Genomic DNA, 25,411 nt, shown 5'->3' with positions numbered 1-25,411 from the left:
CAACTGTGAAATGAAAGTCAGTTGTTGCACGATTGTTTGCCACGCTTTAATTTATTGCTTGACAAAATTACATTTTTTAACTCAAATAACTTCTATATATATATAATCTTTAGCAACCATTGTTGCATCAGTGGTCGTTTTTGTGAGGATGGAATGAGAGCAGCCCTCACACTTGACCGGTGTGATTCTTTACGCTTCTCACAACCGGCCCCTCGGCCGGTGGTCTAAGTTCATTTGCATGAATTGTTACCTTTCTGAAGAGCAGGAAAATCATGGATAAGGAACCTTTGAGGGTCAATCAGTGAATTCCCGTCCGTGAGCTGGTTATGAGTACATAACCTCGCATTTGCAGAGGAGATGCGAGACTGAGTCACCCACACTAATGTGGTTGCTGGTTTACACAACGGTTGTCATGTGCTATTATAAGAGATTGGTTAAAACTGTCTTCTAAGTGCAAACTGACAAAAATATTTTACCGCAGTAACTCATTCCCAATTCTGTCCTAATTTACTATCAATACACGGTAATTGCATTATTTTTTTAAGAAAAAATCCTGTGTCCTTTTAGAATATGTTCTTTCAGAATAGTAAATTAATACATGCATAATAGAGACCAATAAGGAGCTATGATGGTATCAAATTGCATCTTATAAGCCAAAATTTTGTCACCATCTTTGATTTTTAAGTGCAGGCTATAAAACTGGAGGATTATGGAATACAGTATTTGTGATAAACTGCCATAAGATGTCCATTTATATATTTATAGATCCCAATCTTTGGTCAAAAAAATCAAAAATACTAAAACATGCTTATACAGCAGAACATTTTTCATATAGTCAGCAAAATTCCAGTTGGATGCCAGGATTAGTGTTACCTGACACACTTCAGTACTACATCATGTATCGGGTAGCACTTATCAGCTGAGATGATCAAACTTTCTCTTCCCCTCTATCTAATTGGCTCGCCTAAGTCCTGAATCTAAAAATAATAAACAACAATATTAAAATGTTGCTTTTATCATGGAAGCTTACTCAGATTTTTTCCAATCATTAAGCAGACTGGCACTGTTACCTAGTGTCTGCCAGAAGAGAAAAATGACTCATAATTTAACGAAGAAAAATGCTGACCAATGATTTCCATCCTGAAAGAACAATCATGGCTTATTGATCATTTTATTTAGAATATTATTGCATTTCACATATCATAAATATGTATGGTCTGAATAACTGTTTATTTAGAAAAAAAAAAATATTAATTTGTGTGCTTCTGAAATCAGATGGATTCCCATCCCACATTTCCTTGCATAATGCAAGTGAGTTAATTATAAGATAGGAAGACAGGCAGCAATAACACATTACATTATACAATATATATATTTATAAAATTTTGTCTATTTTTTTTCTCAACAACATGCCATTGCATGAGGTTCCCTTTGTATAGAACAAACACTGTGTCCTGGACTGACATGACTGCGTGACTGCCCTGAGAAGTGATACTCTCCTGCTCTCTAGTGGTTGCTGCTGGGTCCCTTCACCTTGTGCGAAGACTGCAATGCTTTCTGAACAATTAGAAGGATGTGTGCAGAAAAAGCATGACAAACAATATAGAACTGGTTTTCTTTTCAAGTAATTCTTGAAAAGCAGAGGGAACGGAGGAAACACCAAGACGCACAATTGCAGCTTCCTCCAGGGTCATTATGTCCACCCAGATAAGAGGGAGGTCGTGTTACATGGATTGTTCCGGCAACATGTTGGAATGTCCCTGTCAACAATGATTCCTCTTGGATTCAACCAAATTCCTCATCTATGACTTTTGCTATGTGTATAATCACGTGCATCTCACAAACCAGTGACTATTTTCACCTGTGCGACACAAGACAAAGAGTTTAAAGGAGGTGGAGAAAAAGGGAGGACAGGAGGAGACAGACTGGTAGGACACGTTTGTTGTTCAAAAGTCTCCATGGGTGTGTTTTGGAGGTTTTTTGGTTTTGTTTTGCTGGAGTTTGAACACAAACGAAGGACAAGAATATGGAGCTAAAAGTCCGAGAGACGAGGAGCCAAAAGGTCGGGATAAAAAACAAGGCCTTTGAGTTAGAGGTAAGCGAATCTTTAAGTCTGGCCTTGTTTCCTTGTTTTTTTGGATCAATATTGGAAAGAAGCGAGCCTTTGTATGCTGCGACACTACGGGGGTCATTTTATAACTTCTCTGATATCCTGATTTTCTGAAGCACACCGGTCAATCCACAATTGTACAACAATGATAGAGTAATCAGACAATTAAATATATGTCAAACTATAATTAAACACAGAAAAAGGACTGTGAAAAGCACTGTTACAGATTCCAGTTTCAGCATCTGAATTTCCAACTTGATCAGCTGCGGTAGAGATGTTTGAGCTTTGTGTGCGTGTTTCTCAACTCAACAAATTTAATTCAGGTTTTAAGTCAATATGTGTTTTACTTGTGTAAACACTGTGCTGTCTTGGTGTGTGTTTGTGCATCAGGAACAAGTATACATTGATATGGAGAGCATTTCCAAAGCCTCCAATGATGTTCAGGGGAAGGTGGATGAACAGAACGAGAGGTGGTTTGTTTTTCTTTTTTTTTTCTGTTAAAATCTAATAAAACATAACTCTCCTGCCGGCTGATTTCTTCTGTCTGCACAACCTTTTTCCTTCACTCCCTGTGATTTAACATTAATGTCCTGTAATGCTTCTCCGATGTTGTCTCACCATTCTTTTTTCTTGTTTAGCTTGCTGGAGAGGAAAATGGAAAAATTCCACGGGTGTTTGGCCGATCGCAAAGACAAGATACAGCTAATTGTACACCTGATCTTAGCAACAGGTAAATCATGTTTCTGATCATTATTTAAAATCTGAATAGGGGATGCCAAACGAGCGGTCCTTGTCTGCAAATTTGCTCACTGTCGTGGAGAATAAAACATTTCTCATATGACCAGAATAATGGATTCTTTTGTTAACACAAGAGAGAGCGATCTTTCATTTCAAACCCAACAAAACATCAATTCTGCTCTTATTCCAGATGTTTCAGTCTCAATGCAACTCATTCCATCAACCAAGAACATTTTTCCTTGCCGTGTTCTGGAGGATGTAGACGTTACATGATGTAATTTAAGGGGGTTTAAAGGGTCATTTTTGCACTCGTGCGTGCGTGTGTGTGTGTGTGTGTGTGTGTGTGTGTGTGTGTGTGTGTGTGTGTGTGTGTGTGTGTGTGTGTGTGTGTGTGTGTGTGTGTGTGTGTGTGTGTGATCGCAAAGGGATGTTTCAGATCGCATGTTCAATGGCGTCGTGTGATAAATGTTGGGCTGCTGTCTGGAGAGTAACATATCAACCATTGTAAAATTAAAAATGTGTAACACGGGACAGGGGACGAAAAACCCAAATGAGCTCATTCTAGTACAAAGCATCTCTTTCATTTCTTATGTTTGAGATGAATGTATATCTTGTTGTTTTTTTCCAACAATGGTTTTAACATCTCTCTCAAGCAGCTTAGTAATGTGAATTAAACTCAAGAGACCGTTACTTTTAATGCGTCGCCGATCCCGAGATTCATTTCTGTGAAACACCAGTGACCCTCATGACTCCGTCACTCGTAGAATTTTTCTCGTAAGCTGCTTTCAGAAAACAGCACAATGCAGAACAGAGAAGCACTCGATCAAAGAAGCTTTTCCAGCTGATTTGAAGTTGATCCCAGAATCACAGTTCAGAATCACAAAATTAAGAAAACGAGTAAATAAATCAGGTGTGCAGACTCGGAGACAGTAAAGCGTCGGCATGGCCTTTGATAAAACGGTTGCAAAATGTCATATGTGCTGAAGGGTATTCATATTAATGTAAATCTGTTTCAGTCTTGGTTGCCGTGGTGATTACGGCTTGTGTTTTGAACTTCCACCGCGCTGTCGGGCTGCTGGTCATCTCCCTGGTAACCGTGTTCTTCCTGGTGTGGGATTGGATGATGGAGCACCATGGTGACTGGGTGTGGGAGGAACTTCGTCCTATCAGAGACCTTCTGAGCAGAAACTGGGTTTGGATCAGATGGTGAGGCGAAAGACACCGACTGCTCTCAGAACAGCTGAAATCGCGGCACTCGTGAATAACTTTGAAAACCCATTTCATTTTCCTTATGGTGTTTTAATCAACTTAAGGAAAATGTGACGAGCGGCTTAAGACCAGAGAAATTTAATTCCAGGTATTTACAGCAAAGCAATTCCAAGGTTCCTCTGCCTGATCCTTCCAAGAGTCCGGCCTCTTTTCACACTGCTGGCGAATGATGCCTGTTATTATCATTCTTTTGTGACAGTAAGAATAAGAATAAGAATAGGAAAAACTTTCTTTATCCCGAGGGAAATTGTTGTGCCAGAGTTTCAAGTAAAACATAATAATAAATAATACCGCTAATAAGAAATTATAAAAAACAGTAAAAAAAAGGAGGGAGAATAAGAAATACAAATAAAACTATAAAGTGTCAAAGTCAAGGCTATAAAGTGTTTTAAGGTCTTAAGTACAAAGATTTGAAGATTCCCTGCGGCAGAAAGAAGAGTCTGAATTGCCAAAAATGATTTTAATTACGGTCAGTGTGTTTCTCTAACACGCAGAGTGAGTAAGTCAAAAAGAAAATCCTAGAAATGTGATGTGTGCTGCACAGAAATGGACTGAAATGCATTTTGTTTGCTTGTCTGGTTGGTCAGTTGTTTTTTGTTTGTTTTGTTTAATCCTAGTCTGTGATCATGTTTTATAGCCTTCCAACCTTCCAACCTTAAACTGGCTATGACAAATCAGCAATGTTTGCCTTTACTATCTTGGCAATATACGCATTTGGTCACACTCACGTAGCTTTAAGCAACATAACCGATGGCCGTGGTGAAACCGGGATGCTTCAAAAGGTGTTCAAAATACAGAGGAAACCGAGGAAGCTTCATTTGTAACAAAAATGAATAACAACACAATAAAGGGCAGGGAATGAAAGATGCAGAGGAAATGTGCAATTGAAATTAACATGTGCTAATTGAAAGTAAAAGCAGAAAGCGTGTAAATTGAAAGGTAAGCAGTCAAGAAAAGGCAGTCAGGAAATATTCTTGCGTACTTTGGGGGTTTTTAAATGAATTTGAAAACTCCGTAACAGATAATTTGACATAAAACCATAGGCCTCTGTTCAGAATAGAATACAATAGAATATTCTTTTAATCGTCCCACAGTGGAGAAATTTCAACCATTTGCAGCAGAAAATGGACAGTGCAAGAAAAGTGATAGAAAAAAAACAAGAATAAACAATAGACAGTATTAACAATATATACATACAGGTAGGGCTTGTATTAACAAGGTGCACCTGAACAATATGACAATATATAAAAAGTATAAACCTGTGCAGATGAACATCGTTCATAGCTTGTTGAAAAGCTTGCACTTTATGTTCTTAAACCCACTTTGCTGTACTTTTTAGCCAACTTTGTGTCTTGTCACTTTCTCCCTCTCCCCTCAAATCTCTGTTGTCTAAATTGTTATCATTAGAAAAGCAGGTAGGTGGTTGCTATGTGTGTTACTCTCAGCCAATTACGTCCGGCTGACTGAGAAGTGTGGCTCTCATTAGCGGTAGCCCAGAAGCTGAGTGCCTGAGCCTTGATATATGGTTTTGAGTTATGTCAATCACGTGGGAGCTTTTGCAACCGAAATCCCAGCGGCACTGATGGTTTGAACTGTAATGTCAAGCCAGGAGGTTCGGCTTGGTGATAAAGTTTAATGAATTATAGTGACACACTGGTGAACCCGCAAAGGGCTAACCAGGATCAATGGAAGAAAACCAGGTTATTCTATACTGATAAAAGTGATTGAATCATAAGCAAATAGAAAGGCACTTTGAGACTCTGCGTATAAGATTATGCCGGTGAACAGAGAGAGAATCTCAAGGACTCCAGGAGATGTGAAGCCAAAAGTTTTCATTATTGCCTCAACTTAAGAGCTGGCAAAGGTTTGGCAGTTTAAACACCAGTGATGATGCGTGCAAACCAAATCCACAGAGGTATTGTAACGGTCGGTGGCGAGCTGAGCCCCAAGGTCTGTGCGGCTCCCCCACGGTTCTCCCACGGGCCCGAAAGGTGCCGAGGGTTAACTGAAGCCACTTCACTCACACTCTCTGTCACTGGACTCATTTTTTCATCCACCACAATTACTGATCCTTGGTTTTAATCAGATTATATTGGAGTCACATATCTCCCCTTTACACTACACTTGCCTAACACCATTGCTTTCATTTCCAGGCTGATGTATGTGTTGCTGCTGGTGGCCGTTGTGTGCTGGCTTGTTCTGGACACAGCAAAACACGGAACAAGGCAGCTTGTGTCTCTCTGTGGTTTGCTGCTTCTTGTCCTCCTCATGCTGCTGTTCTCCAAACATCCATTCAAGGTATGAGATTCACAGTGACCACTGGAGAATTTTTTTTAATTACGTTATGACATCCTCTCGTCTGTCTGTGTTGCAGTGGCCTTGGCAAACATTGCTTTGGGGCATTGTTCTCCAGTTTGCCTTTGGATTGATGTTCCTCCGGACAACATTTGGCTTAAATGCACTGGAATTTGTGGGCAGACAAGCAGAGGTACAAATGTAAACATAAGACCACATATTATTTTTCATGATTTGTGCAAAGATGATGTCACTCTAGTTCAGGGGTGAGCAAACTACGGCCTGCGGGCCACATCCGGCCCGTTGGCCTTTTTAATCCGTCCCGCCAAAGATTGGTACAGAATTCATACTTGATGTGAATGATTGGATCAATGTATGTAGGAGCTCAAACAGGAGATTATTTCATTTTTAGAGCTGCTTGAGAACACTTGAGGATTTTCCTGAGCTGAATGACACAGATTGTCTTTGTGATTTAGCCTTTACTGTGGACATAGCGACACACATGAATGAACTGGACGTGAAGCTACAAGGGAAAAATCAGTTTGTGCATGAAATGCAAGCAAACGTCAGAGCCTTTAAAACCAAGCTGGTTTTATTTTCGAAACAAATGTCAGGCAATGTTCAGACAAATGTCAGACAAGTCTGATGTGTACTGTTAAAAAATGCATTTTTTATTTTTTAGATGTATCTTATCTATTTTCAATGCGGCTGAGCCAAAAAGTTTGCCCTCCCCTGCACTAGTTGGATGTCACTAGTGCAGGAATGTCAATGTAGATTTGCATGAAAGTTGACATCAATGAAAAATCTGACTTATAATAATCGTCAAATATACAAGTATGTCACTCCCATTTTCTTCTATACAGATTTTTCTTTCTTTTGCTGATGCTGGGTCCAAATTTGTCTTTGGGGAAAGTTACACGGACCACTTCTTTGTTTTCAAGGTATGGCACAATGACGTTTCCATATAAAACTACTCAACCATTCAAAAAAAAAAAAAAACAATGACAAGGACAGAGAAACATCTCGCAACACGCCTGACGATGACGGCGATGCTTTTGTTCTTTCTCCAGGTGATGCCTATTTTGGTTTTTCTAAGTTCAGTCATTTCTATCCTCTACCACATTGGCTTCATGCAATGGTTCATAGGCAAGGTAAGAAAGCACAGCGGCGGTGATATTAAATTGCATTAAAAACGTAAGTGTGGGTTTTCTACATCACAGAATAAGACTTAATAGAAATCAGCAAGACGATACAAAAAATAATTATTCCCGATTTCTTTTTTACTTATAATTTCATACCATTCATTTTGCCGGGGTTTTGTCTGTCTCTTCCAGTTGGGATTCGCAATGCACGTTGCCATGGGAACATCCGCACTGGAATCAATGGCTGCCGCGGGAAACATATTCCTTGGGCAGGTACATATTGTAAATAATGACAATGAGTATAATGACAGACATGAGGATGGGTCAATTATTAAGCATTTGAAAAGCAAAGTCACTTTGAAGGAAAAGAATGCATCTGTCAATCAAGCCTTGCAAACATCTCTCTTTCAGGTTGAATCGCCCCTTTTGATCCGTCCGTACGTCGGCGGTCTGACTTGCTCCGAGATCCATGCTGTAATGGCAGGAGGTTTTGCCAGCATCTCCGGAAGTGTTTTGGGAGCCTTCATTTCCCTCGGGGTGAGGTGGACAAGGGGAAGGGTTTGGGAGGTGAAAAGGACACCGTGATTATCTCTGTCTATATTTACTGTGAGAGGGACTTTTAAGAAAATGCCAAACGTCATTCAAGAAAGGGCAGCCTTCTTGTATTCTGTCCAAAATTCACCTGCTTCTAAAATTACAATGCACAATCCAGGAACATGCGAAATTAGCTTTAGGTACGGGTTTGTGCAAGGTTGCGGAAACGTTAGGTAGAAATGACGGACCCTAAGGGCTAATATGGAACGAGGTTGAATGTGTGTGTGTGTGTGTGTGTGTGTGTGTGTGTGTGTGTGTGTGTGTGTGTGTGTGCCTTAATGTGTTTAATTCTCGTCCAAATCATCCTGTCATGGCAACTGGACTTGAACGCAAGAAGCTTCTTCAGTTCGACTGGCCTGTGAGATGTTTCCGAATAAATCTGCCACGGTTGTGGACGGTTTTAGGTTGTGATGCCTTGTTATACAAATGGTTAAATAAAATGTATCGGCAGAAACTAGGTCAAAGGCAGGTATTATGCAAATGGCGGTGACGTTAGGTGGGGCCAAAGAAGGATCAACTTTTGGGAATATACCTGCATTCCTCAGAATGTGAAACCTGCTGGATCACATGGACTGAGGCTCATCTGGAAGTCACCAGGGGCTGGTTCTGGTGGTGGATCTTTCCGGGTCATGCAGATGGGCTTGGTATTAATTGCAATGCGCGGTAGAATGTTGATGAAATGTTGTGTCTGAAGACAGAGGACAGTTTTTCTGTTTTGACAATGATGGACTCTTTGATTCCTCTCTCAAAACATCTGTCTTCTCTGGTCAGAGGATGGACGTCGCCATCTTGAAAGAAACAGCCCTTATCCTTTAGGTGTAGGTTGACTGCAGAGTCCTGTCAAGAAGCGGCGTTTCTCCTGCGTTGGGCCATCCGTTTGTGCAGAGGTTATTTGGTCTCCCCAATGTAAATGTTACCACGGTCGTCTTATGCCTGGTTGTTTTGTCCTTTGGGCGCACAAGTCTTTGCCAGTCATTGTGGTTAATGAGTAATGCGTTTATTTAACATTAACTGATCTGTCAGGAAGTGAATGCCTGACAACCGAATCTTGTGACCCTTTGTCTTTCAGATCAACCCTACACACTTGCTAGCCGCGTCAGTGATGTCTGCTCCGGCCTCGCTGGCCATCGCCAAGACTTTCTGGCCTGAAACTGAGACCCTAGATACAGCAGTGGGTCATGACTTCAAAATGGAGAAGGGGTAAGAGGGGAAAAAAGTAAAAACAAATGTGCACAAAAACCTGTACGCACGTGAACAATGCTGTTCTTTGCTCATTTTAGGGAACGTACAAGTGGAAAATATAACATCAAAAGTCACCAACGCCTTCATCTGTGTATTCACATTTGTGAATGATATTATGCTTGGTTTTAGTCATTTACCCCATCACAACTTATTAATTTTCATTTTGTGAGCCACAAAAATTAAACTATTTTGAATTGCTCCCCTCTAGATTTGTCATATTTAATAATAATAATGATGACAGAGCATTTCAATCCAAATGAATTTGAGTCCTGCTGGCCTTCCAGGGTTATTTTAAGAAAAGTTTCATTTTTATTTTATTTTTTTATTTTATTGGCGGGGAGGGCCCCCTCACACACCTAGAAAAGGCAACCTGCTTGACAGAGGGAGGTTGGCCCAATTTTAAATGCATCTGAAAGCGGTGCTTTGTCAGGTTGAAAATGGGCGCAAGCTATAAAGGTAATAGTAAGACTGAATTATTAAAGAAGGTCATGAGTTTGGAAATGCTCTCAAAATATCAAGAATGTGATATAAATGTCTGTGGAGGTTCTCAGTCGTCCAGGTCATGGTGAATTCTAGATGAAATATGTTGTGGCTACTGGACTTGAAGACATTTCACCCCTCATTCAAGAGGCTTCTTCAGTTCTGATCACCTGTGGGGAGTTTCTTAATATAACCAAATTTAAATATATGATAATATATTTGGAAACTCCAGGCATGTCATTAGAACTGAAGAAGCCTCTCGGATGAGGGGTGAAATATCAAGTAAAGAAATTCAAGTCCAGTTGCCACCTCAAGAAGTTTCTGATGATATGATATACATATGATAAAGAGATTTTGTAATTCACATGGATCTGGATAGACCGTGGGAGGACGCGTTCACAGAAGTGACCGTCATCTCTCTTTTCTTAAAGATCTTATTGACATATTTTGCAAATCTAACATAAAATATGTGTGTCTTTTCAGGTACAGTAGAAATATTTTGGAAGCCGCCTCCCATGGTGCGATCTCCTCCGTGACTCTGGTTGCCAACATTGTCGTCAACATCATCGCCTTCCTCGCAATACTGGCGTTTTTCGACTCCATCCTCTCGTGGCTGGGTTTGATGCTGGACTGTCCAGAGCTCAGCTTCTCGGTAAGGGAGACGTGGGACACGAACGCAGTCAAACAGTACAAGCATCCGTGCATCTTCTTGGCTTTTGCTTTTTTTTTTAGCTCATCTGCTCCTACGTGTTCATGCCGCTTTCGTTCATGATGGGCGTTTCATGGGAAGACAGTTTTATTGTCGCCGACTTGATTGGCACAAAGATGTTTCTCAATGAGTTCGTGGCCTACCAGAAGTTGTCAGACCTCATCAAGAGGCGTGAAGAAGGAGGGCCGGAATATGTTGACAACATAAAGCAATACATTTCTGTAAGTCCCGATCATCTCCGTCTTCTTCAAACTCTTGTTTTTGTCCATGTTTTCCTTCTCGGCTTTTTCTTTCATAAATTATGCCCTTTCGAACCATCACATACAAGAAAGCAGATTTTAAGCATTATGTCTGAAAGTGTTTTTTTAATGAAAAATAACTAAGACCAGTGACTAATCCTTGAGCGTTAAGGATGAGTCAGGTCTGTTTATAGCGCAAGGACTGCCTGGCAGGAATAGAATGGAATTAAACTACGTTTTGCCAAAGTTAAGATATCTCAGTGCCAATAGCCTGTTTCGTACAGTTCTGCAATTTATGTCCAAAACCATATTTTTCATCACGACATGATTATTCCATTGAGACAGATTTCAGCCTCAATTGTGTAATAAATCATCCAATATCAATGTTTAAGACATTAAATGGAGAAAAACATTTTGATTGAATTTTTCGAAATTGCACAGACATGTGATTGTGACGGTTGAATGGTTGTATGTCTCGATATTTGGCTGTCTGATCTGAACCCCACCTCTCGCCCAATGACAGATGAATGAATGAATGAATGAATTGTGAAATATAAATCACGCAGCCTTTCAATATACAGCTGCAAATCTCCTCTTGCCCATCTAGGTTCACTCTGAAACGATTGCAACCTACGCTCTTTGTGGATTTTCCAACTTTGCCTCACTGGGGATGTCGGTTGGAGCCCTGTGTGAGTCTATCTCTGTCATTTTTCCCGGGCCGAGCGGCGGGAATTATAAATTCAAGTGCCTACATGCTATGGGCATGAGTATGGAATGGGAAGTCATTTTTTGACACTGTCAGCTAACCAAGAATATTTATATTTATATTTATATTTATATTTATTAGGTTCCAGTCAACAAAAAGCCTGTCTGTATGCACGCCATCACAAACTGTTGCCTTAATTCAAAGTAATGCGTTTAAATTGATGCCTCTAGACTTTAAGGTTTTGACTTTAAGTCAGCACTTAAATGCGCCAAATAGGATTGATAATTAAATTAATTCAGTGAACAAAAGACACCAAATTACTTTCCCCCACACTTATATGGGATTGCAGAGTTTCGAAAAAAAAAAGAAAAAAAAAATCTGGAGTCCTCGACTTTATTGGCTGGCACAAGTGGGAGTGAGTGCTGAGCAGCCCATCTGTCACATGTGAGCGAGTTACCGTGTGTGGGCTGGATCAGGAGTTCAGTCTGTGTCATTTGTCCCAAGATATCCTCCAAAGGCATGCCTTGTACCATCAGCAGCTTTTTTTTTTCAAGGCTGTTTTTAAATTGGATGAGTTTGTTAGATCACAAAGACAAGGTAAAAATGACACGGTCGCCAGGAATCTGTCTCTGCAAACAGCGGATGGAGCTGCAAAATAAGATCAAATGTATAAAACCGGACCGTCTGCTGCTCTTGTGAATCAGTGAAGGCTATTGACAAAGTAAAATATCCACATCACTGAGAGTCCTTGGCACATCAAATGAAAAAAGAAAGTTCTTGTTGGAAACACGTTGAAGTAAAATCTCATCAGTTGCAGCTTCATGAAATGCCAAAGTACAGCAAACTAAAAACATCCTGAAGAAAGCACAAGCTGTGAAATCATTTTTTCTTCCTAAATGCTAACTGTAGCTTCTCTTCACGTGCACGTACATTCACGCATTTGCATTGCCAGTCTTTTTTTTTTTTTTCCCAAATAACACAGCTATTCTCCCCGTAGCTGCAATAGCTCCAGAAAGACAAGCAGACATCTCCAGCTGCGGTCTGAGAGCTCTGATTGCTGGCAGCGTTTCCTGTTTCATGACAGCTTGTGTTTCAGGTAATGACTATTTCTTCTTTATGGCCGAGGCCTGATTGCAAATTAGCCCGAGGATATAATCCGATGATTTGTTTATGTCTAAACTGTATATTGTCCAACATTATATTTAATTCTTCCATTGTGATTGAGAGTTTATCACCCTGGCTGTATCATAACTGTCAAATTCAAATTAAAGCGGCACTATGTTCAGTTTAGATATTACTGCTTGCAACCAAATCATTACTGCAAGCAAAAATCAAACAAATAACTTAATTACCAAGTGGAATGACCTTTGTTTTGCATTGTTGAAAGAGTGTCTGTCTGTGGAAAGACATGAAGCTTTGCAGCACGCAAAGGCCCGAAATAAATGGCTTAGGAGTATTTTGCATCCTCAATCTAGCTGACAGCAAATCACAAATATGACTTGAGATAAAAATCAAAAATCAGAAACTTCCACATCAGCATGTTTCATGCGGCTACGTGTATAATGCTCTTTATGTTCATACAGTGCTGTCATTCAAGATATTCCACACTCTTTCAATTATGTGTCCCTCTTTATGCATCTTTATTTAATTTTTTTGATGGTGCACATCAAGATTGTGCAAAAGCTTTTGTGAGATCGATCTGACTTGCAAAAATATCAATTTATGACCATTCACTTAGAGATTTTGTAAAAGACCATGACACGAAACCCATGATAAAAGATGTGTGTGTGAGACATATTTTGGAGCTCTGAATGTCTGCATAGGTATGTTGTACATCCAAGATTCAAACTGTCCACAATTCCTGACTACGGAGTTCAACAAAACCAATGTCACCATTAGCACACAACTCGTCACCTGCTGCAAACAACTTTATAACAGGTGAGTGTGTATTTTTAAAACTGGATGGTCTGCATTTACTCACATATGTACTTATGCTTTTGCATTGTCACACAAGGTTTTTCAATGTTGGTCCACGTGCATTCAAAAGGTGATTCGGAGATGATTGACATAAGGGTGCATGTTTTCTATTTCCAGTATTACAGTGTACGAGACATGGAACGTCACGACAGGGAATGGATTCACCGAGGGCAACATGCGAGACTGCTGTGCGGTCACACACACGTCATACTTGAACTGCAGCGCATGGGTTTGAATCACCCTTAACGCCCATTTCTTTGGTGACTGTTTTTATTTGATTTTTTTTTGCAAACGGCTTCTTTTGCATTTCATTTGAAGTAATTATTCACCTATCTTTTTTTTTATGAAGATCGTTACATATCTCGCTTTTGATGTATGCTCAGTTATGTCGCAATGAGGACATTTTTCTAGGAATATTCCCAACTGTTTTATATTCATAAATATCAGCATAGTTTGTGCTTACATAGATTGTTTTTCTAGGCTTTTTTTGTCATTACACTACGCAGAAGCCCCATAACTAAAACAACATGCCGACTCAATTACTTTACATTTGATGCACACTTAATACACTTCATATTGCATCTTTCACTGCTCTCACCGAATGGCCGAGTCAATTAGAGACAATCTATATAACATAACCACTGGATGTCACTGGTGTCTTGTGGAAAAGCACAGTGACACGCATGTCAGATTCAGCCATCCGCCGCAGACTGAGCTTTCTGACTGGTTTGGCTGCCAGTTCAACTGTCAGAGCTCATTATTACCCCAGGAGGATATCAAATGTGTGCATGTAGTCACAGAGACGGAAAATGACACTCTCTTCATTAAATCCACCACAAGCAAAAGGTCAGATGGCCCCCTTCTCAGTGGGCAGGAGGTATGTACATGTGTGAATTTCACACACCCACAGAGAGGGAACATTTGATTCAGCCATCAAAAAAAAAATGACAGATTGAGCATTTTTAGGCACCATGATGAAATCAGGAAAAACAAATCCCGTTATTAATTTTCACGTTTGTCAGCGCAGTAAAAAAAAAAAGAACGCTCCTTGCATGTCACGAGTCTGGAATGTGGCTCTTGAGTGAAGGGGTCACACTGTTGCGATATCCAGCAGAGGAACAGATAAACATAAGAAAACCCACTCATCCAAAACCTGCAAACAAACATGCACACACACACACACACACACACACACACACACACACACACACACACACACACACACACACACACACACACACACACATATACAAACACACACACTCAAATCAGCTCCAGGAAGGACAAATGGTGAACGGTCGCAGAAAGAGACAGGGTTAACATTTAATTGCATTAGGAAAGAAAAAAACAAACATATGTTTCATAGAATCTGAAGAAGTGACATTTAGCGAACGGACAAAATTATGATGCCACTGAAAGCCAGTGTCGACGGAAAACACCTATTTGCAGCACGAGATAAATTAGTTTCACAATAAATATTCAATTAAAATTTCTAATGGCACTAGACAATTCCTTTCAGCATGGATAATGTTACAATTGAAAGCATATGTCTATAAATGTGTATTGATTAACTAGGTAGATAGATATAGACATTCAATTGTTTTGTGTATCATCATGGTTTTATGGTTAGAAAAAAGGATAAAATGAGTTTGCTTGAATCAAAGCTGAAAGGGAAGAACAACATGCAGAATGCCATTTTTTTGTATTGGTAAACAAAATCCTTATCATTTTATATATAATTAATGATGATTATTTTTAAAAAGGCATCACATTGGTTTTGTAAAATCTACAAAGGCATTAATTTATCAATATTTTTCTTTTTTACGCAGGTGTATTGTTCAATCGATGGAAATAAATCAAAACAAAAAGTGACAAATGGTCATCATGTTATCCCCGTACGATTTCTAGTGCATTTTTAATATCGCTTTTGCTACTGTGGCAAAAAGAGAGTGGTGCGAAAAGTAGATGAAAGTGAAGAGATACAGACTATAATAAGAAGATGGTGCTGATTAGGGCGTTGAAATAATGCATTTTCATGCAGCGCCACTCCATCACGAGAAGATGGTTCAGAGGAGGAGAGAGAAACTAAAGGATGTAAATGAAGTTGTCAACCAGCTGCACTCCAAAGACCACCGGAGGAGGAGGAGCTGAGGGAAGAAGGTCACCAAAAGCATAGGGAGGCGGATGGGGAATTGCAGAAACCAGATTGATTGGAAGTGGCTTTGGGGGGGCTTGACAGAAGCACTGGGAAGCTAAAAACAAACAGAGATGGTAAGAACATGGATTCTGGAGGGCTGAAGAGGAATTAAGATGCAAAAAGTTAGCATTTGTTGTGGTGATATTGTAATGAAGATGATATGAAGGGGGTCTTAGCAACATGCAATGTTGAGGCAGTTGTTTTCAATGTACACCATATTTGGAGCGCGGATTACTTGTTGACATACAACTCTGTGGATACAGAATGTCCCATTTGAGGAGAGTGAGCGGTGAAACTGAAGAATCCCTGAACAAATGAGAGCAGGAAGTCTGGTAATTTCATCAAAGTAAAAATTAAAAGATGATGTTTCTGTGAATAAATTCCATATATAGGTTGTGCTCAGATAAGTTAGTAAATTCATTTATGCTGAAGTTGCTGGGTTAAATTTGTTGGTGTCAGAAATAACTCTTATGATGTTTAATTTTCAGATGTTTACACTCGCTTATCCAAATATTTCCTCTTTTCATATCTAATGTTGATATTTAATGATTTCTCACAGAAACCCTGGTGTTCAAAAGTATCATTATTCTATTAAAGAAGCTATATTTGCTGATGCGGTGAATCGCCAAAGCTGATTTTGCTATGTAAACTCAAAATGAGTTGCTGTTTACTGACTCCACCAATGTTCTCTGATTGACTTGGCTCGAAAATCATGATCTTGGCTCTAGAGCCATGCACTAAGTCCAAGTAAACATTGAAATCTATTTTAAAACAATGTCAATAATAGCAATAACACACAATGTGATTTTTGATATTTTTAGGAACACATTTTCTCATAAATATGATCTGTCACATTTTCTAATAAATCTGATTTAATATTTCATAAAACTCCTATAATTAATTATATTTTAATAATGCTATGTAAACATTGATATCTTAATGGAAAAAATGTCAAAAATAGCAATAACACAAAATGTGATTTTCGATCTTGACACTTGGCTCTGGAGAGGTGTAATATTTGTCACAATGTTTTAAACCACACAATGCAAATTGTTGCTGTTGTCTTTCAGACTTCGAAGCACTCTTTCAAAGCAATCCAGAATCCCAGCTCCCTTCCAGTCCTCAGGTACTTTTTTCAGAATATTGGGCCAAGGTGGCTAAAAAAATGTCAAAATATTCATTATATTTTAAAACACAATCAATATGATGCTGAGGAACAGGGACATTTGTTGCTTTTCGTTTCAGAAAAAGACTCTTCGCACCAGTTCAACAAGCAAACACACATGAACAACTCATTAACGTTCCTATCTGTGGAAAAGAAAATTAACCTTGTCTTTACATGAATATGGATAAATAATCATTTTAAACACTCTTTCTGACCATTTTGCAATTTGATTGTTTGTATTGTATGTTCATTTATTGCATTTCTTTGTCTACTTGTGATCGTTACAATAATTGATATTGCTTGAATTTTCGGTGTTATAAACCAAAATTGTTTTTCCCTATGTTAGCATTCTGACAACCTCCACACTCTACAATTATTTTCTTATCTAAATGCACTTTTAAAATGATTAATCCTTCTTTGTGCAAAACACAAGCCACCTGCCGATTATCCGTATTACAACATCGGATGGACAGAGTCCTCATATGTGTGTTTGAATATGAATATATGAGCAAAACACAGCGCAGGATTATAGACGACCTGAAATTTACACTATTTACGCTATTTATCGGTGCTTCGAAATTTGGTCACTCATAACAAACATCATTTCATCTTTCATTCCATTTGAATCTCCACTTCCATTTTCCACTAAGAAGAAGAGAAGGCCTCCTATAATTAATTCTAATGTACTAATACTCAGTAAACATTAATATGTACATTGAAAATTGTTAAAAATATCAATAACATAAACTGTGATTTTCAATGTTTTTTTAGAAACGTATATGTGATTTTCTAATAAATATGATATGTAACATTTCCTCTTCTAATTTAAAAAAATCATAAAACTCCTGTAATTAATTCTAATCTAATAACACTAAGTAAACCTGAATATCTATATCAAAAATGTCAAATATATCAATAACACAAATTGGGATTTTTGATGTTTTGTTGGAACATTTATGTGATCTTCTAATAAATATGATATGCTAACATTTTCTAATCAATCTGATTTGATATATCTTACAAAACAAACAGTTTTAATTCGTATTTGATTGATTGGGTTGTCCAATAGGTAAATATATATGTAAGAGATGTGGATGCAGAGGAGAGGGCCAGTTGGTGGCAGATGATTCGCTGCAGCGATCCCCCAAAGGAGCAGCAGAAAAGAAAAAAGATATATATTTCAATATTTCGATTTTTTTTTCATTATCATCACATGTTTATTTCCTAGTGTGTATATAGATTTTTTTTCAGATCTGCCAGTTGTTTTTGCTTTTTGTTTTTGTTTTCTTCTCTTTTCTGTGCACACTCACTTGAATAAATCTAAATTCAAAATGAAAACCTCGGAAAATTGGAAGCCTGGCGTGCCTGAAATGTGTACGTATGCTTCACTTTCTTCCTTATTAATGGGGTCAGGATCTGAAGATTGTGAGGAAGCCTGAGCTGAATCATTCTCTCTGTCCAGGGCTCTCCACCAATTGAGAGATACTCGCTTCAGAAGCAGGATGCAGTGGCCCAGAGCTGCTTCCCTGCAGACCAAAGTCTTTTTCTGTCACTTGTATCAACTGTCTTATTCTTCTGGTCCCAACCCAAAGGTTGCAAACCGTCGGTGCTTCAGTCTAAATGGACTTGTAGTTTTGAGAGGGTCACCTTTAGGTTCATGCGGTGAACTCATTTGTTATGACTGAGTGGACCCCTAACTCCTTTTCATTACACTGTCTGCTTTTTTAACGGTGTCCCTTTAAATTGAGTCAGCTTGCATTCAAGGGTGTCTGAGATTCGAGAGTCAAGGGTGTTTCTTGTTTTCCATTTGTTCTGAGAAATAAAGCCGCCATGTTTCCGCGAACAACACATTTGTAACCATTTTCCAAGAAAAACCTCTTCCGTGCAACAGTTTTATGACTAAATGTGTGTTTAGCTGCATGTGCGCTTCATCCCATGTGCCTTCGCTCCCGCTGTGCGAGCACACACACACACACACACACACACACACACACACACACACACGCATGCACGCACGCACGCACACACATACGCACACACATACGCACGCACACGTTGAAACCCACCAAAGTGCATATACTCGTTGACCAATGCACACTCCCTTTCTGTTAGTCACACATGCATTCTCTGGAGGCCAGGCGGGTGGTCCGGCTGGGACAGAGATGGACACATGCTGCGATCAGAGCAACAGCGTGTGATTCGCATTTCTCTCTCTCTCTTATTCAATATCTAGCTTCCTTATTCTCTTATCATGGCCACAATACTCCTCACTGTGCTCTGTTTAGCCCCCCGTGCCTTTGAAAACCAGAGCGTTTCAAATGTATTACGGACACTCATCAGAGAACTGTTCCTGGACTTATGCAGGTGATTAAATGTTTTGGATTGAAATCTTGCCATTTTCGTACTCTGCTTTTCTCCTAAAAATCTTCTTCTTCTGTCCTTTTTCTATTCTACCCTCCTTTCCTCTATTCCTGACTGGGTACCAAACAGCTCATTACTGTAATTTAAGGAGCATTCCACTCTCCTAATGGCCTCAGGGTCTACAGAATATTAAGTGCTTTTTAATTCTTTAATTCTATTCAAGCTTTATAGTCCATCTCTATTCAACGTTTGATTGTTGGTTTCAGACCCAGTTCCGCTTCTAACCAAAACAGCCGCTGAAAGATGTCTTCAAGCTTTTGATTCGGAAGAAGGAAACTGGGATGGTAGGATTTTGGAGAGCATGTCAAAGGCCAACCTTTAGTAGCCCTTATTTATCTGCTGCTCCACCAATAACAAGTGGTTTCCTGTTTTGCCACTGGATACAGTATGTGTGTACAATATCTCCATCACACGCTATATCATCGAAATCTCTATGGTGACCAAGGCAGCAGAGGGCTGAAGGAGGGCCCTTGAGAATGCATTAGCATCTTCTTGCAATGAGAGGATACATTTTAGCTCTCATCTAAATTGTATATCAGATCTGATTGTGAGGGCAATACAATGATCGGTGAGGGATCCTGATAGCCTTATTATGGAACTAAACACTCTAGTGGTATTTGGTAATTATACCTTCAGAGAATAAACATATTTATTTCATAGAGTATATGTAATTTCTCAACAGCTGGTATACTGAAAATAGCTATTAATTTTTATTTATTTTTTTTAAAGTGTGCAAAGGACGTTTGATGAAAAATCAGTGTTTGTCAGTGTGCTATGAATATGGACAGTTCTAACGGAATGTAATTTTTGTGCTAATGGTGACTTTCATTGATTTAACTTCTACTTATAACAATTTTGAGTAGTTTGCGAAGGTCTTAGTCATCTTGATATGTTTTGTTGTAGGACTGGAACTTTTTTATGAAATGGTGTGATAGTGACATATGCTTGTATTCACAGCAACTTTCCACATAACCTAAGATGAAACTATTTCATAACCGGAGTGCCTTTGGGAATCTGAAACTGAAGAAATAGAAATTGCATGTTTTATTTTATCGCAACGATTTATATGTTTTACAAATATGTTAAAAATAATCTGTCACAGAAGTACAACGATATGAACCTCACTCTTCTCCTTTTCAGTATTCTAATGAAAGCAAACACCATCTTCCAGCCTTGCCTCAGCTTTCTCTGCACCCCATCCTCATTCTATCTTGATGTCTCTGTAACAACCCCTCCCCCAACACACACACACACACACACACACACACACACACACACACACACACACACACACACACACGCACACACACGCACACACATACACTCCCTCTCTTGTCCTAACTCTTCTCTACATTCCCTTTTCCCCTTTAAGTGTTCCATCAAGGCTCTTTATATAGGCTTTCAGTATAAGAGGCATCTCACACTTGCCTGTGATAGATGACTGAATTATAAGAACGTCCAACAGGATTCAATTATTGTTAAAACTTTAAGGTAGAAGTCTGGTAATGCAACCAAGGCTTCTGCAATATTAATTAGCCTACATTCATTGTTCTCTTGAATTCGTTCACTTTGACCCTTTGCTTTTACTTGTATATCGATTTCAATTTGTCTATTGGAGTGGTGTTACGAATTTCTGCATTTGCACCAGGTGATGAGTAGAAAAATGGGGATTTATGTTAGGTTTTTTCTTCAAGGGGAGCTATTGTGGTTCCAAATGTCTACCAAATCAATTTGGAGCATGTGGTTGGTCTGAATTATTTCAACTTACCGCAGGTGAAGCTGCTGATGAGCTACTGTAAACAGACACATTCAATATAGCATAATTTCCTTCTTCTTCTTCTTTTGGCTTTTCCCTTCAGCGGTCGCCTTCAACCTTTTCCATCTTACCCTATTCTCTGTATCCTCCTCTCTCACACCAAGTACCTACATATCCTCTCTCACTACATCCATAAATCTTCTCTTTGGTCTTTCTTGAGACCTACAATTCCGGCATCCGTCTACCAATATATTCTCTATCCCTCCTTTGCACATGACCGAACCATCTCAGTCTAGCTTCTCTGACCTTCTCTCCAAAACATCCAACATGTGCTGTTCCTCTGATGGACTCATTCTTGATCCTATCCATCCTATCCATCCATCATCTCTGCGACCTCCAGCTCTGCCTCCTGACTTTTTAGGCCATACAACATTGCTGGTCTCACCACAGTCTTGTCCACATTTCCTTTTATTCTGGCTGATAGTCCTCTATCACATAGTACCTCCGACACTTTTCTCTACCCAGTCCAACCTCCTTGAGCCTGTCTCTTCACCTCTTTTCCACACACTCTCCGCTGCTCTGGACTGTTGACCCCAAGTACCTGAAATCCTCTAACTTCTTGATCTCCATTCCCTGTAGCCTCACCGTTCCACCCAGGTTCCCTTTATTCACACACATATACTCTGTCTTGCTGCAACTAACCATCATTCCTCTCCTTTGCAGTATATACCTCCACCTCCCTGGATTTTCCTCAACCTGGTCTCTGCTCTCACTACAGATTGCGATGTCTTCTGCAAACATCATGGTCCATGGAGATTCCTGTCTAACCTCATCTGTCAGCCTGTCCATCACTGCTGCAAACAAGAAGGGGCTCATAACTGATCTGTTACCCCTACAGCAAACCGCACCACTGTCTCACGGCTAGCATACATGTCCTGTACCAGTGTAACAAACTTCTCTGCCACTCCAGACTTCCTCATACAATACCAGAGTTCCTCTCTTGGCACCCATTATGTATTTCTAGGTCTAAAAGAACACAATGCAGCTCCCTCTGGCATTCTCTGTACTTCCCTATTTGCGTTCTCAAAGCAAATACTGCATCTGTAATACTCTTTCTAGACATGAAGCCATACTGCTGTTCGTAAATGCTGACATCTGCTCTGCTCTCAGTCTAGTTTCCACTACTCTTTCCCATAACTTCATTGTATGGCTCATCAACTTTATCCCTCTATAGTTGCCGCAATTCTGCACATCCCCCTTATTCTTGAAAATGGGCACCATCACACTTCGTCTCCATTCTTCAGGCATTTTCTCACTCTCCAAGAGCCTGTTGAATAATCTAGTCAGAAGCCCTACCACTGCCTCACCTAGACACTTCCACACCTCCACAGGTATATCATCAGGACAAACTGCCTTTCCAATCTTCAATACCTTTCTCACTTCTCTTTTACTCATCTCTGCTACTTTGTGGTCTACAATAGTCACCTCTTCTACCCTTGCCTCTCTTTCATTTTCACATTCATCAGCTCTTCAAAATACTCTTTCCACCTTCCGAAAACTCTTCTAGCATCTGTCAATACATTTCCCTCTCTACCCTTAATCACCTGGACCTGTTGTACATCCTCTCTGTTTCTCCAATCTGTATAGATCATTCTCTCCCTCCTTACTGTCCAACTAAGCATACGAGTCATCGTAGCCCTTTGTTTTGCATGTGCGACCTCTATCTTTACCTTACGCTGTATCTGCCTGTACTCCTGTCTCTTCTCTTCAGTTCTCCCAGTGTCCCACTTCTTTTCTAACAACTTTCACTGTATATACTCCTGCACTTCCTCATTCCACCACCAAGTCTCTATCTGCTTTCCTTCCAAGTACTCTCCTACGTGTCTCCCCGATAACATCAGCTGTAGTTGTCCAATCATCTGGAAGCTCTCCCTGACCACCCATAGCCTTTCTCAACTCCTCACTTTTCAGCCTCCACCAATTTGTCCTGTGCTCTGCCTTTGTCCTCTTGATCTTCCTTGTCCCCAGAGTCATCCTACAAACCACCATCCTATGCTGTCTGCCTATGCTCTCACCTACAACTACTTCGCAGTCTCTGATCTCTTTCAAGTACCTCGTTTATACAGGATGTAGTCTACCTGTGTGCTCCTACCTCCGCTCTTTTAAGTTACCCTATGTTCCTGTTTTTTCTGGAAAAAAAGTGTTCACAGCCATTTCCATTCTTTTTGCAAAGTCTACCACCATCTTTCCCTCTGTGTGTCTATCCTGTATACCAAATCTGCTCATCACTTCTTCACCCCCTTTATTGCCCGCACCAACATGCCCATTTAAGTCTGCACCAATTACCACTCTCACATCCCTGGGGATATTCTGCATCACTTCGTCTAGCTCATTCCAGAACTTCTCCTCAAACTCACTTCCCACCTGCAGGGCATAGCCACTAACAACATTGAGCATCACACCTTTGATTTCCAGTTTCAGACTCATAAGTCTATCTGACATTCTTTTCACATCCAGAACTTTCCTAACAAACTCCTCCTTCAAGATAACTCCTACTCCATTTAGCTTCCTGTCAGTGCCATGATAGTACAACTTAAAGTCTGCTCCTAAGCTTCTAGCCTTATTATCTTTCCACCTGGTCTCCAGGACACACTCCACCTTCCTTTTCTGCATCATGTTGACCAACTCCCTACCTTTTCCTTTCATAGTCCAGATATTCAAAGTCCCGACTCTCAGTTCAAGACACTTGCCCTTCTTCTTCTCTCTCTGCTTTCAGGCAAGCTTTCCTCCTCTCCTTCTTTGACCATCATTTCCTGCCCAAGTTTAATTACTGTCAAATGTATTAAATAGCATATAGCTACAAGGCTGCAGGTGGTTATAGAGTTGTGCATGTTTTGCAGTGCTTCTTACATGATGTTTTCCAGTAAGATGTCAACTGGACAGGTGAGGTATCGATAGATGCTTTGAAATATTCTGCTATTGTTTTTGTTTTGTTTTTTGTCTGTATTAAGTGCTTGGATAACATGCATGACAGTATTGTCAAACTTGTTGCTTCCAAAATTTGCCATAAACCTGCATGCCAAATACAGTCAGAGCCTTTCTTGAAGTCAGTGAAATTGTGGTACAAGTCATGTTGGTTATGAAAGTTCTTCTCAGTCAGTAGTCTGATCTGGTTGATGGTGAATCATCCTCTGATTAAATATCCTCTGCCATAAACTATGGCTTTTGACTATTTCCTGTTCCCAGGATACTTTAATTAGCAGTCATTCGTTTAGCATGCTATGTGACAAATCAGACGAGTAAGTTTGTATCAAAGAGTAAAATTGTAACGACAGCTGTGAATGCACCCACGACATAGCGTAAACAGATGGAGTTACCGCAACAACTTTTAGAGTTGTCAGAGCTACATGCTGCTATGTCCTTTTGGAAATGTTAGAGGAATTATTATCAAGGCTACATAGAAAGGCCACCCCCTTCTTTTAACATATTCCCCCCCTTTGCCATGACAGTACATATGCTGTTATTCTATGTTTCTAGATATTTTTTTTAGATTGTTTTGAACATATCCTCCTTTACACTTTCCTGATCCTCTCCTCATCTCAGGCATCTCCCTTTCAATTCACCTCCCACTGCGGTAGACATGCATCTCCGGCAGGTGAGCAATAAGCTTTTTTCTCCCCCCAGTTGCCCCTCGGAGACAAATAAAGTTTTTTTTTTCTGATTCTGATGATGCAACAGCTGAAAAATCCCAAAAGATCTTGTGATTGATAACTGGGTTTGCCTCGAGGGCAGTAAAGAATTGGAGCATTCTGCTTCGTTTTAGCTTTCTCATCTCCTTTTGACTTTCAAGCAACTCGTATGCTGACCTTTTGTTTTAATTATGCACGTAGACTTGGGAGTCCCTGACACTCTTCAGTGACCTTGAGTATAATCATGGGTAATAGTAAAAGGAATTAGCATGCGATGAAGACACATGGCATCTGAGCTGCACATTTTAAAGCCCAAGGACAGAAACAGTTCACAAAGGTTCCCTGTTACACGTTACATCTTTTCAAGGTCATTACCAGTTTAAAAATAAGACCAGCAGTATCAACTGCATCACTGTCTTCAGTCAATCAAATATAAATTTCCATTTTGGTTTTGCAGTAGACACAATGTACAGTTTCATTAGAATATCCATCTTCGGCCGCTTATCCTGCACTCGGGTTCACGTGGGATGCTCGCCCAGCTGTCATCGTGCGCGTGGCAGGGTACACCCTGGACTGGTCGCCAGTCAATCACAGGGCTACATATAGACAATTCATTCACCCATTCGGGGCAATTTTTCCAATTTTTTATGCATGTTTCTGGACTGTGGAAGGAAATAAAAAC

The 25,411-nt window shown here is 39.8% G+C and overlaps 1 protein-coding gene across 1 annotated transcript; it reads left to right on the top strand.

Annotated features, from left to right (window-relative positions):
- Nucleotides 1–1,816: 1,816 nt before the first annotated feature.
- On the top strand, nt 1,817–17,672 carry LOC147218297 (solute carrier family 28 member 3-like). Its single transcript, XM_086174236.1, has 19 exons — nt 1,817–2,095; nt 2,501–2,580; nt 2,749–2,840; nt 3,865–4,054; nt 6,271–6,415; nt 6,492–6,605; nt 7,276–7,353; nt 7,483–7,563; nt 7,747–7,827; nt 7,966–8,091; nt 9,218–9,348; nt 10,354–10,522; nt 10,603–10,800; nt 11,426–11,507; nt 12,522–12,620; nt 13,348–13,462; nt 13,619–13,761; nt 16,769–16,824; nt 16,944–17,672. Exons 1-17 carry the CDS (start codon nt 2,027–2,029, stop codon nt 13,734–13,736), a joined length of 1,968 nt encoding a protein of 655 aa, XP_086030362.1. The 5' UTR covers nt 1,817–2,026; the 3' UTR covers nt 13,737–13,761; nt 16,769–16,824; nt 16,944–17,672.
- Nucleotides 17,673–25,411: the final 7,739 nt, after the last annotated feature.

The sequence above is a fragment of the Fistularia commersonii genome, chromosome 26 (genome assembly GCF_037954325.1).
Source record: "Fistularia commersonii isolate RoL2024-O1a breed Wild chromosome 26, RoL_Fcom_v1.0, whole genome shotgun sequence".
NCBI classification, from domain to species: domain Eukaryota; kingdom Metazoa; phylum Chordata; class Actinopteri; order Syngnathiformes; family Fistulariidae; genus Fistularia; species Fistularia commersonii.
Note: the sequence above shows the minus strand (reverse complement) of the source record. Positions and strands in the feature narration are given on the sequence as shown.

Coding starts and splice junctions, on each gene's coding strand:
- LOC147218297 (XM_086174236.1), top strand. CDS start 2,027: ATGGAGCTAAAAGTCCGAGAGACGAGGAGCCAAAAGGTCGGGATAAAA. Junction 7,564..7,746: donor TGCAATGGTTCATAGGCAAG/GTAAGAAAGCAC, acceptor TGTCTCTTCCAG/TTGGGATTCGCAATGCACGT. Junction 7,828..7,965: donor GAAACATATTCCTTGGGCAG/GTACATATTGTA, acceptor TCTCTCTTTCAG/GTTGAATCGCCCCTTTTGAT.